We start from the raw sequence: 22,345 nt of genomic DNA, 5'->3' as shown, positions 1-22,345 counted from the left end.
AAAATAATTAAATCCTGGAATACTGAAACAGTTTTCACTGGCAGGTATTCTTTGTGAAATCAGAGCGGACAGGAGAGATGGAAATGACCCAATGGACAACTATACGAAAAGAAACAAATAGTAGATTCTAGGAATTATAGATTGGTGAATTTAGCTTTAACCCCAAGCAGAATTTTAGACAGGTTTATTGAAGAGGTAGTTTGTGTACTCTTAGAAAAGAAAGAAGTAATCACTAGGAACATATATTTACTAAGAAAGAATGTTGAACTAACTTTATTTCCTCTTTAACCAATAGATAGTATAAGGCAGTTTTTTTTTTTTTTGAAAACTAATGTAGTCTTTGCGGTCTTAAGTTGTATTAATAGAAGTGTGGTTGTAAATAATCCATTGTAGGGATTCCTGGGTAACTCAGTCATTTAAGCACCTGCCTTTGGCTCAGGTCATGATCTCAGGGTCCTGGGATCAAGACCTGAGTCATGCTCCCTGCTCAGTGGGGAATCTGCTTCTCCCTCTCCTTCTCCCCCTACCCAGCTTGTGCATGTTCTCTCTTTCTCTCTCAAATAAATACTTAAAAAAAAGAAAATAACCCACTGTGCTCTGATTAGACCACTAGAATATTTTGCTCAGTTCTTGTTATTTTAAGAGCTTAAGACATTGATGAACTAGAGACTTCTCAGGAAAAAAAAACACTAGTGTTTAGGTGAAAAAGTGTTTTTCTATAGGGGATGATAGGTATTTGTAAAGTACGGCTTTGGATAATTTAGATAGGACCATATATTGAGAGAAGATATAAGGCACAAGTGATAGCTATCTTTAAATATTTGATGGGTTACCATGTAACAAAAAGATTTGACTGGTTTTTTTGTTGTTGTTGTTGTTGTTTTTCAGTGTAGCTCCCAAAGACAGACTATATGATTTCCGGAAGTTACAGGGAAAGAGATTGAGTTCAATTAAAGGTAGAGTCTCCCCAAAATTAGAGTAGCTCAACATATGAATTGGCCATTTTTAAAGAAATAATTATCTTCTCTTTACCAAAAGTGTTTAAGCAGAGGCTAAATGGCTAGCTGCCAGATATGTTACAGAAAGGATAATTTTGGAAGGAGGGAGGTTGGACTAGACTTAGTGGTTCCCAACCAGGGTAGAGTTACAGCATCACCTGTAGAACTTATTAGAAAAATACACTTCCAGAGCTGTATGTATTTGTATAGATCACTTTCCTCATTAAAGTATCTTATTCATTCATGAAATTGGATAAGTGATGAAAGCTGTGTTCAGTGGAATGTAAATTCCATGAGGATTGGGATCTTGTTTGATTTGTTTATAAGCTGTATTTCCAATGTCTTTCATAGTGCTTACTTCATAGTAGGTGGTCAAGAAACATAGGTTTTAAAGAAAAGCCAATCATTTTATTGATAGCTATTCACTTCTCTGTGACTTAATAAATTTAAATCATACAGTAAGTCTTATCCTGTTCTTACTTGAATCTTTAAGCATTTTGGTTTATCATTGAGTTCGTTATCTTTCTTCTTGTTAGAGAACATATAGATGCCTATCTTACAAAATTTTAAAGAAAAAATTAGACATAATGGATTCTGAATAGAACATTTTGTATTTAAATACATTTTGTACATATATACATTTGACTAATTTTTCTACTGATTGAATTTGTCAACATTGCTTGATACAAAGAAATGTATTGTGATATCAAGGATGTTTGTCTGAAAAGGAATGTTATTAAAATATTTTCAAGACAGAGTTGGCATGTTCATATCACTGCTCAAGAGAAAATTCTCTGTAGCTGATTGTTGGAATGTGACCATGACTATGCCAGATCCTTGGATAGAAAGGTGTCACACTTGACGGGATGAGCACTGGGTGTTATTCTATATGTTGGCAAATTGAGTACCAATAAAAAATAAATTTATAAAAAAAATAAAGTCAGCTGTTGAATTGTAAAAAAAATAAAAAAATAAAAAAGAAAGGTGTCACAACTACAGTATAGTATACTATTTCTCTGAAGTTGTCAAATCCTTACCAACAGTGAGTTGAGAGAATGCCTTCTCAGCAGGCATTTTGTTCTGACTAAAATTATGTTGATTGGTTGCCCTGTTTCAAGTATTGTTTTTGCCATTTCTCTTTTGTGACTATGTAGGGCTAATCTATAGTAAATAGAGGTTGAAATAACATAATTTACCCTTTATGGTGTTTTTGAAAAGCTTAAGTAAATAATCAAGGTAATTAATTGTATATTATAAAACTTACTACATGCTTTTGAAGTACTATGGATTTTGGAAGACTTAATAGTGAGAATGCAATAATGAGATATCAATGGATATATTGACCTAGGGTTATAGAAATTTTTTCTTACTTGCATTATACCTAAAATAGAAGAAAAATTCACTCAAATAGTACATTTGGTAGAGACCTTCAGATACATCACAGTGACAATTGTGTGTTTGTGTATCTGTGTCTTTATTGTTATTTTTGAGAAAAAGAATAATAACTTTGAGCATTCTCCTCCCTTAAAGAGAGCATGAACAATATTCATACTAGAAGGATGAGTTCTAATTCTTCCTAGTAACATATTCAAGGTTTGGTTAAAAGTGAATTCTTATATCTTTATAAGTCAGTTATCAGCTGTTAACAATTGAGGAAAATGTTTCTGATAACATCTTCTCTAAATTATATAAGAAAAGCAAAAAGCAGCAATACTGAAAAATAGTGGTTAAATGGACACTGCATGCAAAAAAGAGTATTGACAGAACTCCTTAGTGAATATAGAGGCTAGGGCCTCTTGATATCAAAGGACTGAGAAACATGTATAAATGTTACTACCATCTCAGGTGCTAGATGAATAAACCAAAAAAATCACTGAAATTGGAAAAAAGGAATATTTGCTGCTGCTGTCAAATATATGTTAGAATTTTTTTGAATAGCTAGTAGCAATAGCTAGGAAGAACGCAATAGAAAAATTGTGTTTAAGATAAAAATGTATTGTTAAGGGTTCTAGGTGAAATTTTTACCTATACTTTGATCACAAAGTAGTTGGTTTCATTTCTCTTGTTTCTTTCTAGTCTTTATTATACATGTATGCATATTTTCCATAATTTAAATGACAGTATACTTCTAAGGTTGTATTTTATATTTTTTGCTTTGTAGTTCCTACATTTTTCCACAGTGCTGTAGTTTTGTATTTTAATTATTAGTTTCATTTTAATTATTAGTTCCTACAGAAGAGTCCATCACATAATTCTATAATTTAATTAACCATTCCCCTGTTATTAGACTTAGGTTATTTATCATTCTTTAGTATTATAAATAGTAATTTATTAAACATTTTATACATGTAACTCATTTTTGCTAACCAGATGTGTCATTAGAATAGACTCTGAAGGGTTGGGCATTGGGTACATATATTTTCATGACTCTTGAAGGGTATTGCTGAAGTTATTTTCTTTTTTCTTTCTTTTTTTTTTTGGTGTCAGGAGTTGAAGTTATTTTCCAAATTGATCATGTCACTTTATGGTGTATCTGGAAATATAGTCATATACTGGTTTCAAGTAGTAATTGCTAGCCTTAGGTTTTAGAATTTTTAAAGTGCTAATTTATTAGGTATAGTATTGTATTTCATTATTTTCATTTAAATTTCTTTTGATAGTTGGCAAAATAGTTAAATGTATTGTGATTCAATTTATTTGCATTTCCTATATCATGACTTATCTGTTAATTTCGTTTATCCATTCATCTATTAGATCTTAGTGGTATTCTTATAGATAGTTTTGTATGTTTTGAAATACTAAGATTTTGTCATTTGTTGCAAATACTTTCGATTTCTCTTTTCAATTACTTACTAATTTTCTTTGTAAATGAGTCTTAGTAAAAGCTAATTTGTATGCATTATAAAGATGCATAGTGTTTTCAGTCATTGTTCCTGATTTAACAGCTTTGGCCTGAGTTACTAATGGGATCTCTTAGTTCAATCAAGAATATTTTGTTTATATGCTAAGTTGTGTTCCTTTAGCCTTCAAGAAATTCAGATATGTGTTAGAGGCATGTCTGGATTTCTGGTAGCTTTTTATTGCTCCTCTATGTCTTTCACTACTTTTTTTTCTTTATGTCTCTACTTTTCTTCTTAGATGCTTTCTGATTACTTTTCTTCCTATTGATGCTTTTTTTTTTTGTTTTTATACTTTAAGCAGTTTTTTTTTATTTTTTAATTTATTTTTTATTGGTGTTCAATTTACTAACATACAGAATAACACCCAGTGCCCGTCACCCATTCACTCCCACCCCCCGCCCTCCTCCCCTTCTACCACCCCTAGTTCGTTTCCCAGAGTTAGCAGTCTTTACGTTCTGTCTCCCTTTCTGATATTTCCCACACATTTCTTCTCCCTTCCCTTATATTCCCTTTCACTATTATTTATATTCCCCAAATGAATGAGAACATATAATGTTTGTCCTTCTCCGACTGACTTACTTCACTCAGCATAATACCCTCCAGTTCCATCCACGTTGAAGCAAATGGTGGGTATTTGTCATTTCTAATAGCTGAGCAATATTCCATTGTATACATAAACCACATCTTCTTTATCCATTCATCTTTCATTGGACACCGAGGCTCCTTCCACAGTTTGGCTATCGTGGCCATTGCTGCTATAAACATCGGGGTGCAGGTGTCCCGGCGTTTCATTGCATTTGTATCTTTGGGGTAAATCCCCAACAGTGCAATTGCTGGGTCATAGGTTAAGCAGTGGTTTTTTAACTGGGGGCAGTTGTTGCATTTTTCTTTTTATTTATTACCACCGGGAGACATTTGGCGATGTCTCAGATATTTTTCTTGTCACAGCTTTGTGGTGGTAGGGTTCTACTAAAGTCTAGGGGGTAGAGGCCAGAGATGCTAAATATTCTTCAGTAGACAGCTCCCCACAATGATGGTTCATCAGGCCCAAAGTGGCAGTATTTCTGAGGCTGAGAAACCCTGCCTTACAGTAATACACCTTTTCTTCTATCTACTTGCAAAGTATGGCTAGAAAAAAACAAAGCAGAAGTGATGATTGATTGTTTTAAGGACCTAAGAGCAATAAGAAATGTTTGACTAGAGAAGGAAGATTACTAAGTCCCAAAGTTATGGTGTCTGCTTTTTCCATCTTGGAGAAAATTTCTAGTGATTGGGATGGGGATCAAGTGCCAAAAAGAAATCCTTTTAGTTGGTACTGATGCTTCTGGGTTTTCTACCATTTATTTACTTAGTATCTCACAGTGTTATATAAATACTGAGATCTCTGTTATGTTCTTATGATTTGCATTCAAAGTTTCATTGGTTTTGTTATTCATCTTTCATTTTTTTGTCATTTTGTCAGTTTAAAATGGCCAGTGGATCTACCTTTGCCTGAAAAAAAAAAAAAAAGACTCCATTGCTCTTAAGATTGAGATGTGAAAAGGTTTCATATGTTTATTGTGGCATGGTTCTAATTGTGTTAATTTAGCTACAGATCCATTCTTGCCTTAGATTTGCCTTACTTCAATGTAAAGCTGTTATCATTTGCATTATGTATTTATGCACTATGGTAAAATGTCATCTTGCCTCAAGGTGACTTTGTACTTATAAGCATATTATGTTTTCATTAGAATATAATGTATATATATGGTGTTAAATATTTTCAGTGTATAAGGGAAAACTGGAGGAATTTCACAGAGCAAATGGGTGCTTGTAAATCCTTACGTGGGTACTAAGGTCTCCATTTTCGGTAAGTGAGAAGAATCCAGGTGGCATTTGGAAGAGAATTGGACAGACTTATGCTTTATTCTTTTTTTTTTTAAGAAAATTAATAAGGCAAAACAAAAAGATCTATGATTTTGTATAGGAGTTGCAGTTTCAAAAATTCATTGGTAACTAGTGGGGAAGCCTACAGTTCCAGAAACCAAAAAGCAGAGAACCTATAGACAAACCTAGAAAGGATCATTTGTTACTGAAAATTTAATGTATTATCATAGCTTCCTTTCTTTTTTTCACTGTATAAGTCTATTAATCTTGAAAGTTTAGAGACAGCTGCATAAGGAGTGGATGGTTTTGAGGAAGTAGGACAGCAATTCATAAAATTCACTATGTAATTTTTAATATGTATTATATTATCCAAATATAGTCTCTATTCTAAAATTCCTTCATCTTATGGTAAGATTTACCTATACATTTAATGTGACAGTATCTTTGACTATAGTTTACCAAGAAAGGTAAAATGAGAATATACTTGAGAAACCATAGTAAGGCAAACAGAAAATCAGACTTGTGGGATTTAAAATAAGAGTATTCTCAGGGTACCTGGGTGGCTCAGTGGTTGAGCGTCTGCCTTTGGCTCAGGTCATAATCCTTGGGTCCTGGGATCGAGTCCCATATCAGGCTCCCGGCAGGGAGCCTGCTTCTCCCTCTGCCTATGTCTCTGCCTATCTCTCTCTCTCTCTGTCTCTCTTGAATGAATAAGTAAAATTGTAAAGAAAAGTAAAATATTCTCAGTGCTTTGAGGTAGTAAACTTGAATAAAACCATGAAATGAGTAATGGAATTTAAATTTAGACTTTTTACAGGGTAAATTTGCTATGGTGTATGTACCCTGTTTTATCTCATCTTAATATTTATGATTTAATTTCTTGAAGTAGGTTTTGCTTTTAGGTTTTAAGAAGGATTCTTCTATTTTATGTCTTTCAGTGAATATCACCTCTGGCAGGCAATTAACTGGATGCAGTCGCTTCAGCCATATTTTCCCTTCATCTGCTTACCAGCACATTAAGATGCATAAAAGAATTCTGGGGCACTTGTCATCTGTCTACTGTGTAGCATTTGACCGAAGTGGGAGAAGAATTTTTACAGTGAGTTTAAAATTAATGGTACTGTAGTATGTTAGAGATTTACTGCAATTGAAAGTAGGCTTCATGGGACTGCATTATACTTTGTAAGCAATTCATCCTTCTTAGACACATGAATGCAAGAAAAGATGAATAGTTTACAAATTGAGTGGCTGGAGGGCACTGGAGGTGGGTAGGGGAATGTGTAGTTGGGTGAGGGACATTAAGGAGGGCACTTGATGTAATAAGCACTGGGTGTTATATATAATTGATGAATCACTAAATTCTACCCCTGAAACTAATAATGCACTATATGTTAACTAAATTGAATTTAAATAAAATCTTTAAAAAAGGAAAGTAGAAAAAATACTATGTAACTTTAAAAAAGGAAATTTAAAATGTTTTCTCATTCTATATAACTAAATGGATGAACTATAATGTACTCTATGTTTTGGGAAATCTAATTAAAAATTTAAATCTTAAGAAGGCCTTATATTCTAGAGGTGGTTAATTTATGTGAAATGAATTTATCTATTAAATTTCATTTCATTCAATTTTAGCAAATATTTATTAAGATGCATTTGCCATTTGTCACTTAGTGTAATTGGTGCCTATTCTGCTTAATTAAAACAATTATGTCATTCTTATGGTTGAATAAGTTGTACTATAAAGTTAGTAAACAAAATTACAGTTTTTTTGTTTTTGCTTTTTGAATATTTTGTTTTTGAGAGAAAGAGAGCTGGTTCATGCGTGCACAAGCAGAGGGGAGGGGCAGAGGGAGAGGGAGAAGCAGATTTCTTGCTGATCAGGGAGCCTGACTTGGGGCTTGATCCCAAGACCCTGGGATCATAACCTGGGCCAAAGGCAGCAACTTAACCAACTAAGCCACCCAGATGCCTCCTCCCTTTGTCATTAATTAATACTATTTGTTTGATTTAAACATCCCCAAGGGGATGGGGTGGTGGTGCAAATTTTTGCTTCATTGGAAATTTTCTGTCCTTTTGTGTTACTGCAGGGTTCAGATGACTGTTTGGTGAAAATTTGGGCAACAGATGATGGACGTCTCCTTGCTACACTTCGAGGGCACTCTGCTGAAATTTCTGACATGGCTGTTAACTATGAAAACACTCTTATTGCTGCAGGCAGCTGTGATAAGGTTGTAAGAGTGTGGTGTCTTCGAACTTGTGCACCAGTTGCAGTCCTTCAGGGACATTCAGCTTCTATTACTTCCATACAGGTAAGAAAAAATGAAAAGATATCACTAACATATATAATGAGGATGAGAATTCTCTCAGTTTTTGTTATTTTGTGGGGATATCATTATAAAGAATGGCAACATAAAATGTTCATCTCTAAGGGCTTTGTCCCTATCCTGCTCTGGTATTTTTTTTAATTCCTTTTTCATATAAATTTATTCCTTTTAGGGATAACTCAAAAATCATTGAAAAGGTTTTTCAAATACAGTATTAGACATTTATCTCACAAGTATTTGTGAAGAAGGGAAAGCTTTATAAATGCTGTAAGGAAGCAACACTAAAACCTGTTAGTCAGGTTGTAAACAGGTTCTAACTTGAATATTGGCATGCTTTGTATTAATATTTAATGCAAGATGTTTGTCAGTCAGATTGTGTGTGTATCTGTGTGTGATTTAATGTTAAAGAAAATTTTATTCTTAGTTTTAGTGATTTCCTATTTAAACTTGATGTTTGACATAAAATACATTGATTTCTTTAAATTCTTGTTCATAGAGTATTTTTACTAACTGTTGGTAGTGAAAATCCCGAATACCCCCCAGAAAAACTTTTCTTTAAGAATTTAAGTATTTAAGAGTATTTAACTCTGAGTATTTAACTTAAGTATTTAAGTATTTAATATTCTTAATATTTAAGAATATTAAGTTCTGCTTAGTTCAGCAGAACTTGTCCTCGTCTTTGTGTTGAGAGCAAAAGAGGAATACTTCTGAAACTGTGTTTTATACTTTGGTCAAGGAGACCACTTTTGTGGATGAGATAATTATTCCCATTTACTTTTCTTTCTTCTTTAGTCACTAAGCAGTATGTCAGTCAATGTTTTTGTGTTATTTAATAAAATATCACATGTGTATGAGGAGCTAGAAAGAATTAGGTTTAATGTATATTGGATTTTTTAAATTTTACATCAAATTTTTGATCAGTTGAAATTATTTCATGGATTTTGTTTTATATTATTAGTTATTTGTATTCCTAACACCTTATCTGATTATTTCTAGAATTTGTAAATAAATCTCATATAATGTAAAAAAAAAAACAACTGCTTATATTGAAAAGTGTTTATGATACTGTTTGGCGACGTCATAGTCTCATTTTCTAATTTGTAACTCATTCTGTTTAAATGTGGGAACTCCCTAAAGATCCATGGATCTCTATCCCATTCTTTCCCTTAGTGATAACTCATTAAGTCTCATGGCTTTGGATTTATCTGTAGGCTGATGATTTTCAAATTCAGATTTTCTTCTTGGGAACTTTCCATACTTATATATTTAACTATCCACTCGGTATCATCACATGAATGTCATGAATCTCTAAGTCTACATATTTAAAATTGAATTTCTGTCTTCCTTCCTCTAATCTATTTTTCCTAAAGCTTTCTTAACTAAACAAATTTTATCCTTCCAATTGCTGAGAGTAAGCATCCTTTTTTTTTCTTTGTCTTCTATCTCATATCTAACTTGTTAACATATCATGTTGGCTCTACCATCGGAATAAACCCAGAATCTGATCAATTATCATGACCTTAATCATTGTTATTCCATTATAATCTGTGACCTAGATTATTGAAACAGACTTCTAATGGATCTTCCTGCTTCTTCCCTTCCCTTTCTTGCCCCAGTCTAACCTCTGCATAGCAGGCTGTGTGGTTCTTAAATGGAAGTTAAATCATGTCACTGGTACTCAGAAACTTCAGTAGCTTCCAATTTCAGAGTTAAAGTTGAAGTTTAAATGACTCACACTGTAAGGCCTACATTCTCAGCCCCTTGCTATCTTTTACTTCATCTTCTACCACTTGTTTTCTGTTTTCATTCTGCTTAAGCTGCTACCCTCTTTGCTTTTTTAGACCACTCTAGCTTCACTCCTGTCTTTCCTCTCTGTTTCATGTCTCTGGAATGGTCTTCCTTGGATAGTCACAAGGTTTATTCCTTCTGTTTCTAACCACTTTGTGCAAATGTACCTTTCTCAGGGAGACTTTCTCTGACCACTTTACCATTCTAAAATTTTAAGTTATTCCCTGGGCCAGCACTCTTTATCTCATCTTAATTTTATTTTTGTCCATAGTAATCAGTACCATGTAGCATGCATTCAATATGCTTTACTTATTCTTTGCTAATTAACTATCTCTCTTAACATCATGATGTATATCCTTTTCAGATTCTTTATTTTTATAAGCAAAATTGAGGTAAAATGATATGATACTAATAGTGGTTGCCTCTGGATGGTGGGGTTATAAGTAGCTTTGGTTGTTTTTCTATATTTACTAAATTTTCTTCAATAATTATATATTAATTTATATTCAGAAATGTACATATAAGTGTTTTAATTTTTACAATATCTAACATGATTTATTATTTAAAAACAATCCAACTAGAGTACATTAATAGGCCAAATCCTCCTTTGTGACTGATGAATATGTTTAAATATAATGGTGATAATAAAGGCTCTAATGTTTCTTCAAACTTAATACAATTATACTATTTTATATTTATCTCATGTGTATAAATCAGAGATCAGCAAATTTAAATATTTGATAGTAAATATTTTAGGATTTGTAGGCCATTTGTATTCTGTCACACTTACCTCTGTGTTACAGTACAAAAGCAGCCACAGGCAGTGTAAGGTGAATTTGTTCCAGTAAAACTTTATTTACAGAAACAGACAGCATGCTGGATTTGGCATGTGGGCTATAATTTGCGGACTCCTGCTATAAATTGTGGATCAGGTTTTCCAGTGCAACCTTCTCTATTTCAGAATGGGAAATATAGGCATACTACCTGAGTACTAGTTTCTTTACTATTTCTCAACTATAAATGGATAACATTAATTAATACTATTTGTTTGATTTAAACTCTGTAGTCTTTGTAGAGGTTATGTGTTTCCAATCAAGAAAATTAGATAAATGACTTCTAATATCTGTAATGATCATTTTCTCTAGATTTGAGGTAAACATTTATTCAAACCCTATGCATCTTGATTCTTAATACTTATTTTACTGTTGTTGATTATCTCTATTTGGGATTTTTAAAACTCATGGCATGCAGATACCCTGGTTTGATTTTCAACTCTTTCCTGTATCTCATGCATCAGGAACCCAATGACTCTTCCCTTATCTGTGATTGTTTTCTGAGGATGTATAATATACTGAGAGTCAGAGCCTGAGAATCCTACATGATAAGGCCATTCATGTTCATCTAGGGTAGTAGTCATCCTTTAAATTGGCAACTTAGGTATATTTTTTAATCTGTTTTTTTCCACAATGGTATAGAGGTTTGACCTATTTTACTTATTGTACTAAAACAAATGAAAAATGATTTAAATTTATAAAGAACAAAATTTTTACCATATGTCACAGAAGCTAGAATTTAAGGTAAAACATTAGGGCCAAAATATTTAGATATTAACTTACTAAGCTTTGATTTTAGATTGATTTCTGATGCCCTATGCATATGAACTATAAAAATTCCATAATTATTGCTATATAAGTTTATGTTTAGCAGATTTGCAATGGTTTAATGAATAACCATGTTGTGACTTTTTTCTTCATTAAAAGTAATGAAATAATCTTAAAGTTTGATATTCAGTAATTTAAAAATTACTTTTATTTATTTTTTAAGGTTTTATTTTTAAGTAATCTCTGTACTTAATGTGGGGCTTGAACTCATAACCCTGAGATCAAGAGTTGCATTCTCTACTAACTGAGCCACCCAGGCTCCCCTAAAATTAATTATTTTAAGACTAATATATTTTATCCTAAATTTGATGTCTTTTTCCTACAATTTCTTGATACTTTAAATTTTTGCAAGTTATTCATTAATTTAAGAAATTTAGTTAACTGATTTCTTGAAAGTGAAATTCTTAATTGAATTTGTTTAAGGTAATTTTAAAATGATTATAATTTTAAAACATGCTGTGTTTAAAATAAGTTTGAACATGAAAGCTTTCTATTTGAATTAGAATTTTTTTTTTATAGTTTTGTCCATCAACTAAAGGCACAACCAGATACCTCACTTCTACTGGTGCTGATGGAACAATCTGTTTCTGGCAATGGCATGTAAAAACAATGAAGTTTAGGTAAGTTTAGAATTGGGTTAGAAATTTTGTGCAAACTCAAGCATGTTTATTTTTCCTTACTTCCTTGAGAAATTCTTAACAGTCCATGCATTTATTTTTATTTTTATTTTTTTAAAGATTTTATTTATTTATTCATGAGAGACACAGAGAGAGAGAAAGAGGCAGAGACAGAGGCAGAAGGAGAATCAGGCTCCATGCAGAGAGCCTGATGTGGGACTCGATCCCGGGTCTATGAGATCACACGCTTGGCTGCAGGCGGCACTAAACTGCTGTGCCACTGGGGCTGCCCAATCCATGCATTTAAGTATATGTGTGTGTGTGTGTGTGTGTGTGTGTGTGTGTGTATATATATATATATATATATATATATATATATATATATTCTTAATACTTATTTTACTGTTGTTGATTATCTTTATTTGGGATTTTTAAAACTCATGGCATGCAGATACCCTGGTTTAAACCAGATTTTCAACTTTTTGAATACACACACACACACACACATATATACATGCACACACACACACATATATACCTATTTCCATTAGATGTTAGAAATTTTAGAATAAAATTTTTATGAAACCAATGTTGAAGATACTATTTAACTTAAACCCAAAGAAATTTTTTTTAAAGATTTTATTTATTCATGAGTGACATACAGAGTGAAAGGCAGAGACATAGGCAGGGGATAAGCAGGCTCCCTACGAGGAGCCTGATGTGGGAGCCTGTTGATCCCAGGACCCTGGAATCATGACCTGAGCCAAAGGCAGACACTTAACCACTGAGCCACTCAGGCATCCCACAAAATTTTTGTAAAGAGTATTTGTTTCATTTATTACTATGGTAAGAAGACTTTGAACTCTTAATGGTAGTAAGTTATCTGGTAATTTGTTTGTAAAGTTATAATAATAATACTGTTATCTTAAAGAGTGTTTGCAAGGTTTAATGCATTTTTAACCTGAATGATGGGAATAGTACTTCTTAAGTACTTCAATTGTGTAGTTTTTATAATATTGATGTTAAATCTGTCAGTATCTAGCAGTGTGGAAAGATTCTTGCATGCTAAATGAGGATGATGGAAAATAAAAATATCTTACTTTTCCCTTAGAGATCGCCCAGTGAAATTTACTGAGAGATCTAGACCCGGAGTTCAGATATCTTGTTCATCTTTCAGTTCTGGTATGTGTAAAAAAGTGAAAGTTTCAAGTACCCAAAATATTAAATGATACAGTTTAATTTATTACAACTTGTAATAAATCTATTTTTAATTTTGTATTGGAAAAAAAGTATATGTTAGTGGAAATATACCCAAAATGTGAACCATATAATATAATAGATGAACCTTTCTTGACTTTAATTAACATGTAATAGTTTTTGAGTTTTTTCCTTTTTTTCTAATATATTTTTATATAAGTCAAAATTTGGCTGGTAAAAAGTACAACTCTCCCCTCATACACACACAGTTCAACATTAAAATCCTGCCCTGACATTTCAGAAAATTTGTACTGTAGTTCCATATAGAAGACACTTTTATAATGTGTAAATGGTGCTTTTCTACTGCTAAGAATCACATGCTAATTGACCTTATCTTTTACTGTGATAAAATATAACAAGATTTACTAATTAAAAAAAGATTTATTTATTGATTAATTTGAAGAGAGAGAGTGCCCATGTTTGTGCATGCATGCATGGAGGGGAGGGGTAGAGGACGGGCATCTCAAGCGTCCTCCTTGCTTAGCTTAAAGTCCCATGCAGTGCTCAGTCTCAAGACCTGAAGATCATGACTGGAGCTGAAACTAAGAGTCAGACACTCAACTGAATGAGCCACCCAGACACTCCTAAAATTTACTGTTTTAATAACCATTTTTAGGTGGATAGTTTTGTGACTTTAAGTATATTCAAATTGTTTTGAATGGATTAGCACCATCCATGTCTATAATATTCTCATAATCCCCCAAATGGTTGAGATTTTACATTATACCATTATAGCCACTGTAAAGAGAATTGTAGCAATAGGTTATTTTATAAATAATTTTGGAGCATCATGATTTTACATAAATACAAAGAAATGAATTCCTCAAGACTCTGACCTTTAATGTTTATTATTCAGAAGCTTGTAATTAGTGTATAGCTGTTGGATTTTCATTGGGTGAATGGTATAGTTGCCCTTTAAATATTTCTATTTAATTTTACTTTTTTATCTGAAATTTTATATGTCTTTAATAATTTGAAGATAGCCTGTGTTTCTTGAAGCCCTCTTAATATAAGGTAGCATATAACTAAGAAGGCAATCAAAGGGTTTTTAAAGTTCCTTGGTACAATGTTTGCTTATTTGTTTTTAATCTTCCAGGTGGTATGTTCATTACAACAGGTAGCACTGACCATGTGATTAGAATATATTATTTGGGTTCTGAGATCCCTGAGAAAATTGCTGAATTAGAATCACATACGGTAAGAGCAAAATGAGAAACTTATATATGTTGCTTTCTTTTTTAATATCTTTGGAAAGTTGGTTTTATTTCTTCTTTTCTAATAGGTACTTTCATTTAATATATATTGGTACTGCAGTCTATATGGTAAGATATTTTTGTAGTAATGAAGATCAGTGTGAGATTCTAGATTTAGTATGGTTGTATTTAAAACAAGTTCTATTTGACCAAATGGGAAAAGAAAATACTACATATTAGTAATAGTTTATGAAAATCATCTTTTAGCCTGCTGTGTTTATTAATTAATTATATGAGCTGTTTCTTACTTTAAAATCTACGTACTTTTTAAAATAACATTGAAAAATGGTGGCATAGAAGGATCCTGAAATCACCTCCTCCTGTGAACACAACAAATCTACAGCTATATGTGGGACAGTGCCCTCTGAAAAGGATCCAAAAGCTAGATAAACAGTGCCTCTACAACAAAGGATATAAGAGCCACATCGAGATGGGTAGGAGAAGTAGAGATGTGGTCCTGAAAAAAAACTCCACCCCAGGAGCAGCAATCCACAGTTGGAGTGATCTCATGATATGGAACTTCTTCTTGAGGAGCAAGGTATTTATGTCCCATATCAGTTAGTCTTACCCTTGGGAATTGCACTGGAGAAATCAGTCCCCAAAGCATCTGGCTGTGAGAACCCAGTGAGACTTATTTCTAAGAGAACCATAGGGAATGAAAAATATACTCTTAAAAGGCTCCTGCACAGATTCACTTTTCATGGGACCCAGATCAAAAGCAACAGTTTGTAAGGCTCCTAGACTTTATGTGAAGAAGACTCATTTACTAATCTTAAAGCATCTGCTAGAGAGGCAAAAACCTGTTGGGACTCTTTCCAGGGACATAGGAGAGCACCATTTTTGCATTCTCTTACCTTGTTGGTCCTGGTATAGGTGAGTGCTATTTTGGAACCCCTTCTTTAGGTCTTTAAGTCTGCTAGCTTCAATGGGAGCACCCTGGCCATGCACACTGCAACTGTGGCGGCTATCCTACCACAACCGGGTGGGCTGAATACCCCATCCCTATACCACATTCACAGCCCTCCTGCCATAGCTGGTGAGCATGCACAGCCCATACAGGGGACACTCCTTGACCACCTGGCTCTAGTGACCTGGGGGTATTATATTTTTGGACCCAATGGGTTTGAAGCAGTTAGACAGTCTTTGGCAGGCTACCATGTCCAGGGCACTACACAAACAGAAGACTGAAACCTATCCCCATGTTTGATGTGAAAAAAGCCTTTTTTTTGTGGAGTATGTCACACATCCAGAGGCTAAAGAAGTGCTCACAGGGAACATGGGCAGAGATTTACCATGTTAGCACCCTCACTTCACCTCATCATAGCTCACCACTACTTCACAGAGAAGATTATACACACGTCTAAAGCTACCATTTTTTGCAAATGTTGTCCAGGGGACACCTGTGGAACTGGTCTGGAGGTTATCAGAGTTTACAATTGTGGACTCAAAGACTCTATATTTGCATATCTTAAAAGATACTGCCTGATAATCTGTCTTCCAATTAGCCTGAAACTAGGCACTGAGATCTCTCCCTTTAGAACAGTGACAGGTTTTGACATACCCTCAACATCTGAGACCTGTCAAGAACAAATTGTCCTACTTCTAGACAATCACAGATGTCTGAGAAACAACCAAATGCTAGGGCATGGATGAACTAATAAGGCTTATCTCCAATGCAAGGCCACACTATACAATTTAATTTATAGGTGGAATCTAAAAAATAAAACAAACAAAAAGCAGAAATAGACCCATAGATACAGAGAAAAGATCTGTGATTGCCAGAGGAGAGGGAAGTGGCAAAATTGGCAAAATGGGTGAAGGGGAATGAGAGATATAGGTTTCCAGTTATGGAATAAATACTCATGGGGGTATAAAGTACTGAATAGGGAATATAGTCAATAATATTGTAATAGAATTGTATGGTGACAGATGGTAGCTACACTCGTGGTGAACATAGTATAATGTATAAACTTGTCAAATTGTACACCTGAAATGGATGTAACATTGTATATCACGTATAATTTAAAATTTTTTGAAAGAAGAGGTAACTATTTTATGTAACATATAGAAACAAACATGGAGTCCAGCAAAATGAGGAGAGAGGTATATATGTTCCTGATGAAAGAATAGGAGAAAACCTCAGAAAAAGATCTTAATGAAATGGAGATAAATAATCTTGCTGGTAAAGAATTCAGAGTAATGGTCATAAATATACTCACCAAACTTATGAAAGAAGGATAAACACAGTGAAAAATTCAACAAAGAGAAATAAACCACAAGAAACTAACAAAGAGAAATCATGAAACTGAAGAATACAAGGGCTGAAGTGGTAAATATACTAGGGGGTTCAATGGCAGACTAGACAAAATAGAACAGATGAGCATCCTAGAAGACAGTACACCAGAAATAACCAAGAACAGCAAAAGGGAAAAAAAATAGAAAAATTGATGTAGTTTAAGGGATGTACTGGATAACACCTAGCAGAATAAAATCTGCATTATAGGGGTTCCCAAAAGAAGAGAGAGACAAAAAAGTAGAAAACTTACTTCAGGAAATGCTGCAAATTTCTCTAACTTAGGGAAGGAAACAGATATTCAGTTCCAGGAAACCCACAGAGTTCCAAATAAGAAAAAGCAAAGAGATCTACATCAAGGAACGTTCAAACTAAAATATTAAAAATGAAAGAGAATCTTAAAAGCAGCAAGAATAAAATAACTTACTGCATAAAAGGTGACCCCCATAAGCCCATCAGCTGATTTTTCAATGGAAGCTTTGTAGGCCTGAAGGGAGTAGCATGGCCTATTGAAGGTGCTGAAAGGAAAAAAAAAAAAAACAAGCAAGCATCCAACCCAGAATTGTGTACCTGGTAACATTATTCAAAATTTAATTAGAGATACAGTTTTCCAGACAATCAAAAACTAAATGAATTTGTCACCATTAAAACAATTTTGTATATTTATTTATTTTTAAAAGGTTTTTATTTATTTATTTGAGAGAGAGAGTGAGTGAGAATGAGAGAGATCACAGAGGCAGAGAGAGAGGAAGAAGCAGACTCGCCACTGAGCAGGGAGTCCGATGCAGGGCTTGATCCCAGGACCCTGAGATAATGATTTAAGCCGAAGGTAGACATTTAAAGGACTGAGCCACCAGGTGCCCTGACCATTAAAACAGTTTTATAAGAAATATTAAAGAGATGAATTTCAGCTGCAAAGAAAAAGAATTAACTGGTAATAAGAAACTATGAAAGTAAAATGTCTCACTAATAAAGACATATATTAAAGGTAGGGGATTAAACATGCGTGAAGCTAATAATGAATTTTAAAACAAAAAATTGGTAAAATTAAGTAGGTAATAGTACAGGGATACACAAAATGAAAAGATTTTGTTAATTAAGGTTTATTTGTTTATTTATTTATTTTGAAAGATTTTATTTATTTATTCATGAGAGACACAGAGAGAGAGGCAGACACACAGGCAGAAAGAGAAGCTGGCTCCACGCAGGGAGCCTGATGTGGGACTTGATCCCAGGTCTCCAGGATCACACCCCAGGCTGAAGGCAGCGCTAAACTGCTGGGCCACCGGGGTTACCCTAATTAAGGTTTTTTTAAATTTGTAATTTCAGTTAGTCAACAATGTTATATTAGTTTTAGCTATACTATATAGTGATTGAACAGTTCCATGCATCACCCAGTGACCATCATGAAAAGTACACTCCTTAATCCGCATCACCTATTTAGCCCATCCCTCCAAAACTCCTCTGGTAAAGATCAGTTTGTTCTTTATAAAGTAAAAGTCTGTTTCTTGATTTGTCTCTCTCTTCTTTCCCTTTGCTCCTTTCTTTTGCTTCTTAAATTCCACAGGTGCTTGAAATCATATGGTATTTGTCTTTCTCTCACTGACAATTCAATTAGCATTATACTCTGTAGCTCCATCCCTGTCATTACAAATGGCAAGATTTCATTCTTTTTTTAAAACTGAATAATATTCCATTGTATATATTCTTTATCCATTAATCAACTGATGGACATGTGGCTTGCTACCGTATTTTGGCTATTATAAAAAATGATGTTATAAAAATAGGGGTTCATGTATTTCTCTGAATTAGTTTTTTTGTATTCTTTGGGTAATTAAAATCTCTAGATCATAAGGTAGTGCAATTTTTAACTTTTTGAGAACTTCCATATTGCTTTCCAGAGTGGCTGCACCAGTTTCCATTTCCAGTAACAGTGCAAGAGAGTTCCCTTTCTTCATATCCTCACTAACACCTGTTGTTTCTTATGTTGTTGATTTTAGCCACTCTGGCAGGTATGAGGTGATACCTCATTGTAATTTTGATTTGAATTTCCCTGATGGTAAGTGAAGATGAACATCTTTTCATGTGTCTGTGGGACATCTGTATGTGTTTTTTGGAAACAATGTCTGTTTATGGCTTCTGCCCATTTTTTAACTGGATTATTTGGTTTCTGGGTGTTGAGTTTTATAAGTTCCTTATGTATTTTGGATACTAATCTTTTTTAACAGATATATCATTTGCAAATATCTCCTCCCATTGCTTAGGCTGCCTTTTAGTTTTGTTGTTTCCCTCTCTGTGCAGATACTTTTTATTTTGATGCAGTCCCATTAGTTTATTTTCCTTTTGTTTCCCTTGCCTCAGGAGATATATCTAGAAAGAAGTTGCTGTGGTTGATGTCAAAGAAGTTATTGCCCTTTCTTTCTAGGATTTTGATGGTTTCCTGACTCACATTTATGTCTTTCATCCCTTTTGAATTTATTTTTGTGTATGGTGTAAGAAAGTGGTCCAGTTTCTGCCTTTTACATGTGGTAATCCAGTTTTCCCAACACCATTTGTTGTAGAGACTAGATTTTTCCCATTAAATATTCTTTCCAGCTTTTCAAAGATTAATTGACCATGTATTTGTGGGTTTAATTCTGAGTTTCCTATTCTTTTGCATTGATCTATATGTCCATTTTTATACTAGTACCATACTGTTGTGAAAACTACAGCTTTGTGGTATAACATGAAGTCCATAATTGTGATGCCTTCAGATTTGCTTTTCTTTTTCAAGGTTGCATTGGTTATTTGAGGTTTCTTGTGGTTCCCTACAAATTTTTGGATTGTTTGTTCTAACTATGTGAAAAATGGTCATGGTATTTTGATAAAGATTTCATTAAATGTGTAGATTACTTTGGGTAGTATATACATCTTAACAGTATTTGTTCTTCTGATCCATGAGCATGGGATGTCTTTCTATTCCTATGACTCATGTTTTCTTTCATCAGCATTTTATAGTTTTCAGAGTCCAGGTCTTTTACCTCTTTAGTTAGGTTTATTCCTATCTATCTTATTATTTCTGGTGCAGTTATAAGTTGGATTGAGTCCTTAATTTCTCTTTCTTCTTCTGCTTTATCATTAACATAGAAATGCAACAAATTTCTGTACGTCGATTTTGTATCCTGCAACTTTACTGAATTTATTTATCAGTTTTAGCAGTGTTTTGGTAGTGTCTTTTGTGTGTTCTGTAAGGAGTATCATGACATTTGGAAATAGTGAAAATTTGATTTATTTCTTGCTGATTTGAATGCTTTTTATTTCTTTTTCTTGTCTAATGGCTGTGGTTGGGACTCCTAGTACTATGCTAAATAACAGTGGTAAGAATGACATCCCTATCTTGTTCCTGACCATAGAGAAGAAGCTCCCAGTTGTTTCCCATTGAGGATACTGTTAGTTGTGGGGTTTTCACATAAGGCCTTTATGATGTTAGAGTATGTTTCCTCTAAACCTATTTAGTTGAGGGATTTTATCATGACTGGATGTTGTACTTTTGTCGAATGGTTTTTCCACATCTATTGAACAGATCATATGTTTCTTATCTTTTTTCTTATTGATGTGATGTATCACATTGATTGATTTCAAATACTGAACCACTGTTGCAACCCAGGAATAAATCCCACTTGATCTTGTTAAATAATTTTATTCATGTATTGTCGAATTTGGTTTACTTGTATTTTGGTGAATATTTTTGCATCCATGTTCATCAGGGATATTAGCCTGTCATTCATTTTTAGTGGTGTCTTTTGTGTTGGTATCAGGGTAATGTACTCAGAGAATGAATTTGGATGTTTTTCCTTCCTTTTCTATTTTTTGAACTATTTGAGGAGAAGTATTAATTCTTCTTTAAATATTTGGTAGAATCTACCTGTGAAGCCCTCTGGTCCTAGACTTTTGTTGGTTATGAATTAGTTATTTTATTATTGATTCAGTTTCTTTGTTGGTATTGTTCTGTTCAATTTTATATTTCTGGATGTTTCAGTTTTGGTCATTTATATATTTACAGAATTTATCCATTTCTTCCAGGTTGTCGAATATGTTGGCATATCATTTTTCATTGTATTCTTCTATAATTGTTTGTATTTCTATGGTATTGATTATTTCCCTTTTCTCCTTTGGGATTCTATTCATTTGAGTCCTTTCTCTTTTTTCTTGGTAAGTCTGGCTAGAGGTTTATCAATTTTATTAATTTTTTCAAGGAAGCAAGCTCCTGGTTTCATTGATGTGTTCAATTGTTTTTTTAGTTCCTATATCGTTTATTTCAGCTCTCATCTTTTTATTTCCTTCTTTCTGCTGGTTTTAGGTGTAGTTTGTCCTTTTTCTAGACCTTTTAGGTATAATGTTAGGTTGTTTATTTGGGATTTTTCTTCTTCAAGAAGGCCTGTATTGCCAAAACTTCCCTTTTAGAAATACCTTTGCTGCATTGAGGGTTTGGAACTATTTTTTTTTTAATTTGTTTCCATGTATTTTTAAATTTCTTCTTTTGTTTCCTGGTTGACTATTCATTGTTGCGTAACATTATTTAATCTCCATGTGTTGTGGTCTTTCCAGAATTTTCTTGTGATTGACTTCTAGTTTCATAGTTTCATAGGTCAGAAAAGATGCATAGTATGACTTTGCTATCTTTAATTTGTTAAGGATACTTTGTGGGGTAATTTGTGATCTATTCTAGATAATATTCTGTGTACACTTGAAAAGCATGTCTATTTTGCTGTTTTAGGATGGAATGTTTTGAATATATATGTTAAATTCACATATTCCAGTGTCTCATTCAAGTCCATTGTTTCCTTGTTGCTTTTCTGTTCAGATATCTGTCCACTGATGTAAGTGCAGTGATAAAGTCCTGTACTAAAATTGTCTTAGTGTCGATTAGTTCCTTCACGTTTGTTATTAACTGTTTTATGTATTTGTGTACAGCTAATATTTATAGTTGTTATATCTTGTTGGAGTCTCCCCTTTATTATTACATAGTGACCTTCTTTGACTCTTGCTAGTCTTTTTTTTAATGTCTGTTTTTTTCTGATGTAAGTATTGCTACTCTGGCTTTCTTTTGACTACCATGTGCGTGATATTTCTCCATCCCTTTACTTTCAATCTGCAGGTTTCTTTAGGGCTAAAATCAGTCTTCTGTAGATAGCACATAGATGGGTCTTGTTTTGTACCCGTTCCGTCACCCTATATATTTGATTAGAACTTATAGGCCATTTACATTCAAAGTAATTATTGATAAATATTTATTTATTGTCATTTTATTATTTGTTTTGTAGTTGTTTATGAAGATTTTCTTTGATCCTTTCTTGTTTTTCTCTTTTTCATGTTTTCTTGATACTGATTAGTGATGTGTTTGGA

At 33.4% G+C, this 22,345-nt stretch overlaps 1 protein-coding gene across 4 annotated transcripts in view; it reads left to right on the top strand.

The window, feature by feature from the left end:
- The window catches only part of BRWD3 (bromodomain and WD repeat domain containing 3), a 176,244-nt gene that overhangs the window by 36,413 nt on the left and 117,486 nt on the right, over positions 1-22,345 (top strand). For all 4 annotated transcript variants that reach the window (XM_038587783.1, XM_038587781.1, XM_038587782.1 and 1 more), the window contains exons 7-11: positions 6,703-6,863; positions 7,855-8,076; positions 12,060-12,160; positions 13,269-13,339; positions 14,511-14,611. In XM_038587783.1, the coding sequence (XP_038443711.1) occupies positions 6,703-6,863; positions 7,855-8,076; positions 12,060-12,160; positions 13,269-13,339; positions 14,511-14,611 (656 nt within the window). The remainder of the gene's footprint in view (positions 1-6,702; positions 6,864-7,854; positions 8,077-12,059; positions 12,161-13,268; positions 13,340-14,510; positions 14,612-22,345) is intronic.

The sequence above is a fragment of the Canis lupus genome, chromosome X, assembly GCF_011100685.1.
Source record: "Canis lupus familiaris isolate Mischka breed German Shepherd chromosome X, alternate assembly UU_Cfam_GSD_1.0, whole genome shotgun sequence".
NCBI classification, from domain to species: Eukaryota; Metazoa; Chordata; class Mammalia; order Carnivora; family Canidae; genus Canis; species Canis lupus.
The sequence above is the reverse complement of the archived record's forward strand: the minus strand, read 5'-3'. Positions and strand labels throughout refer to the sequence as shown.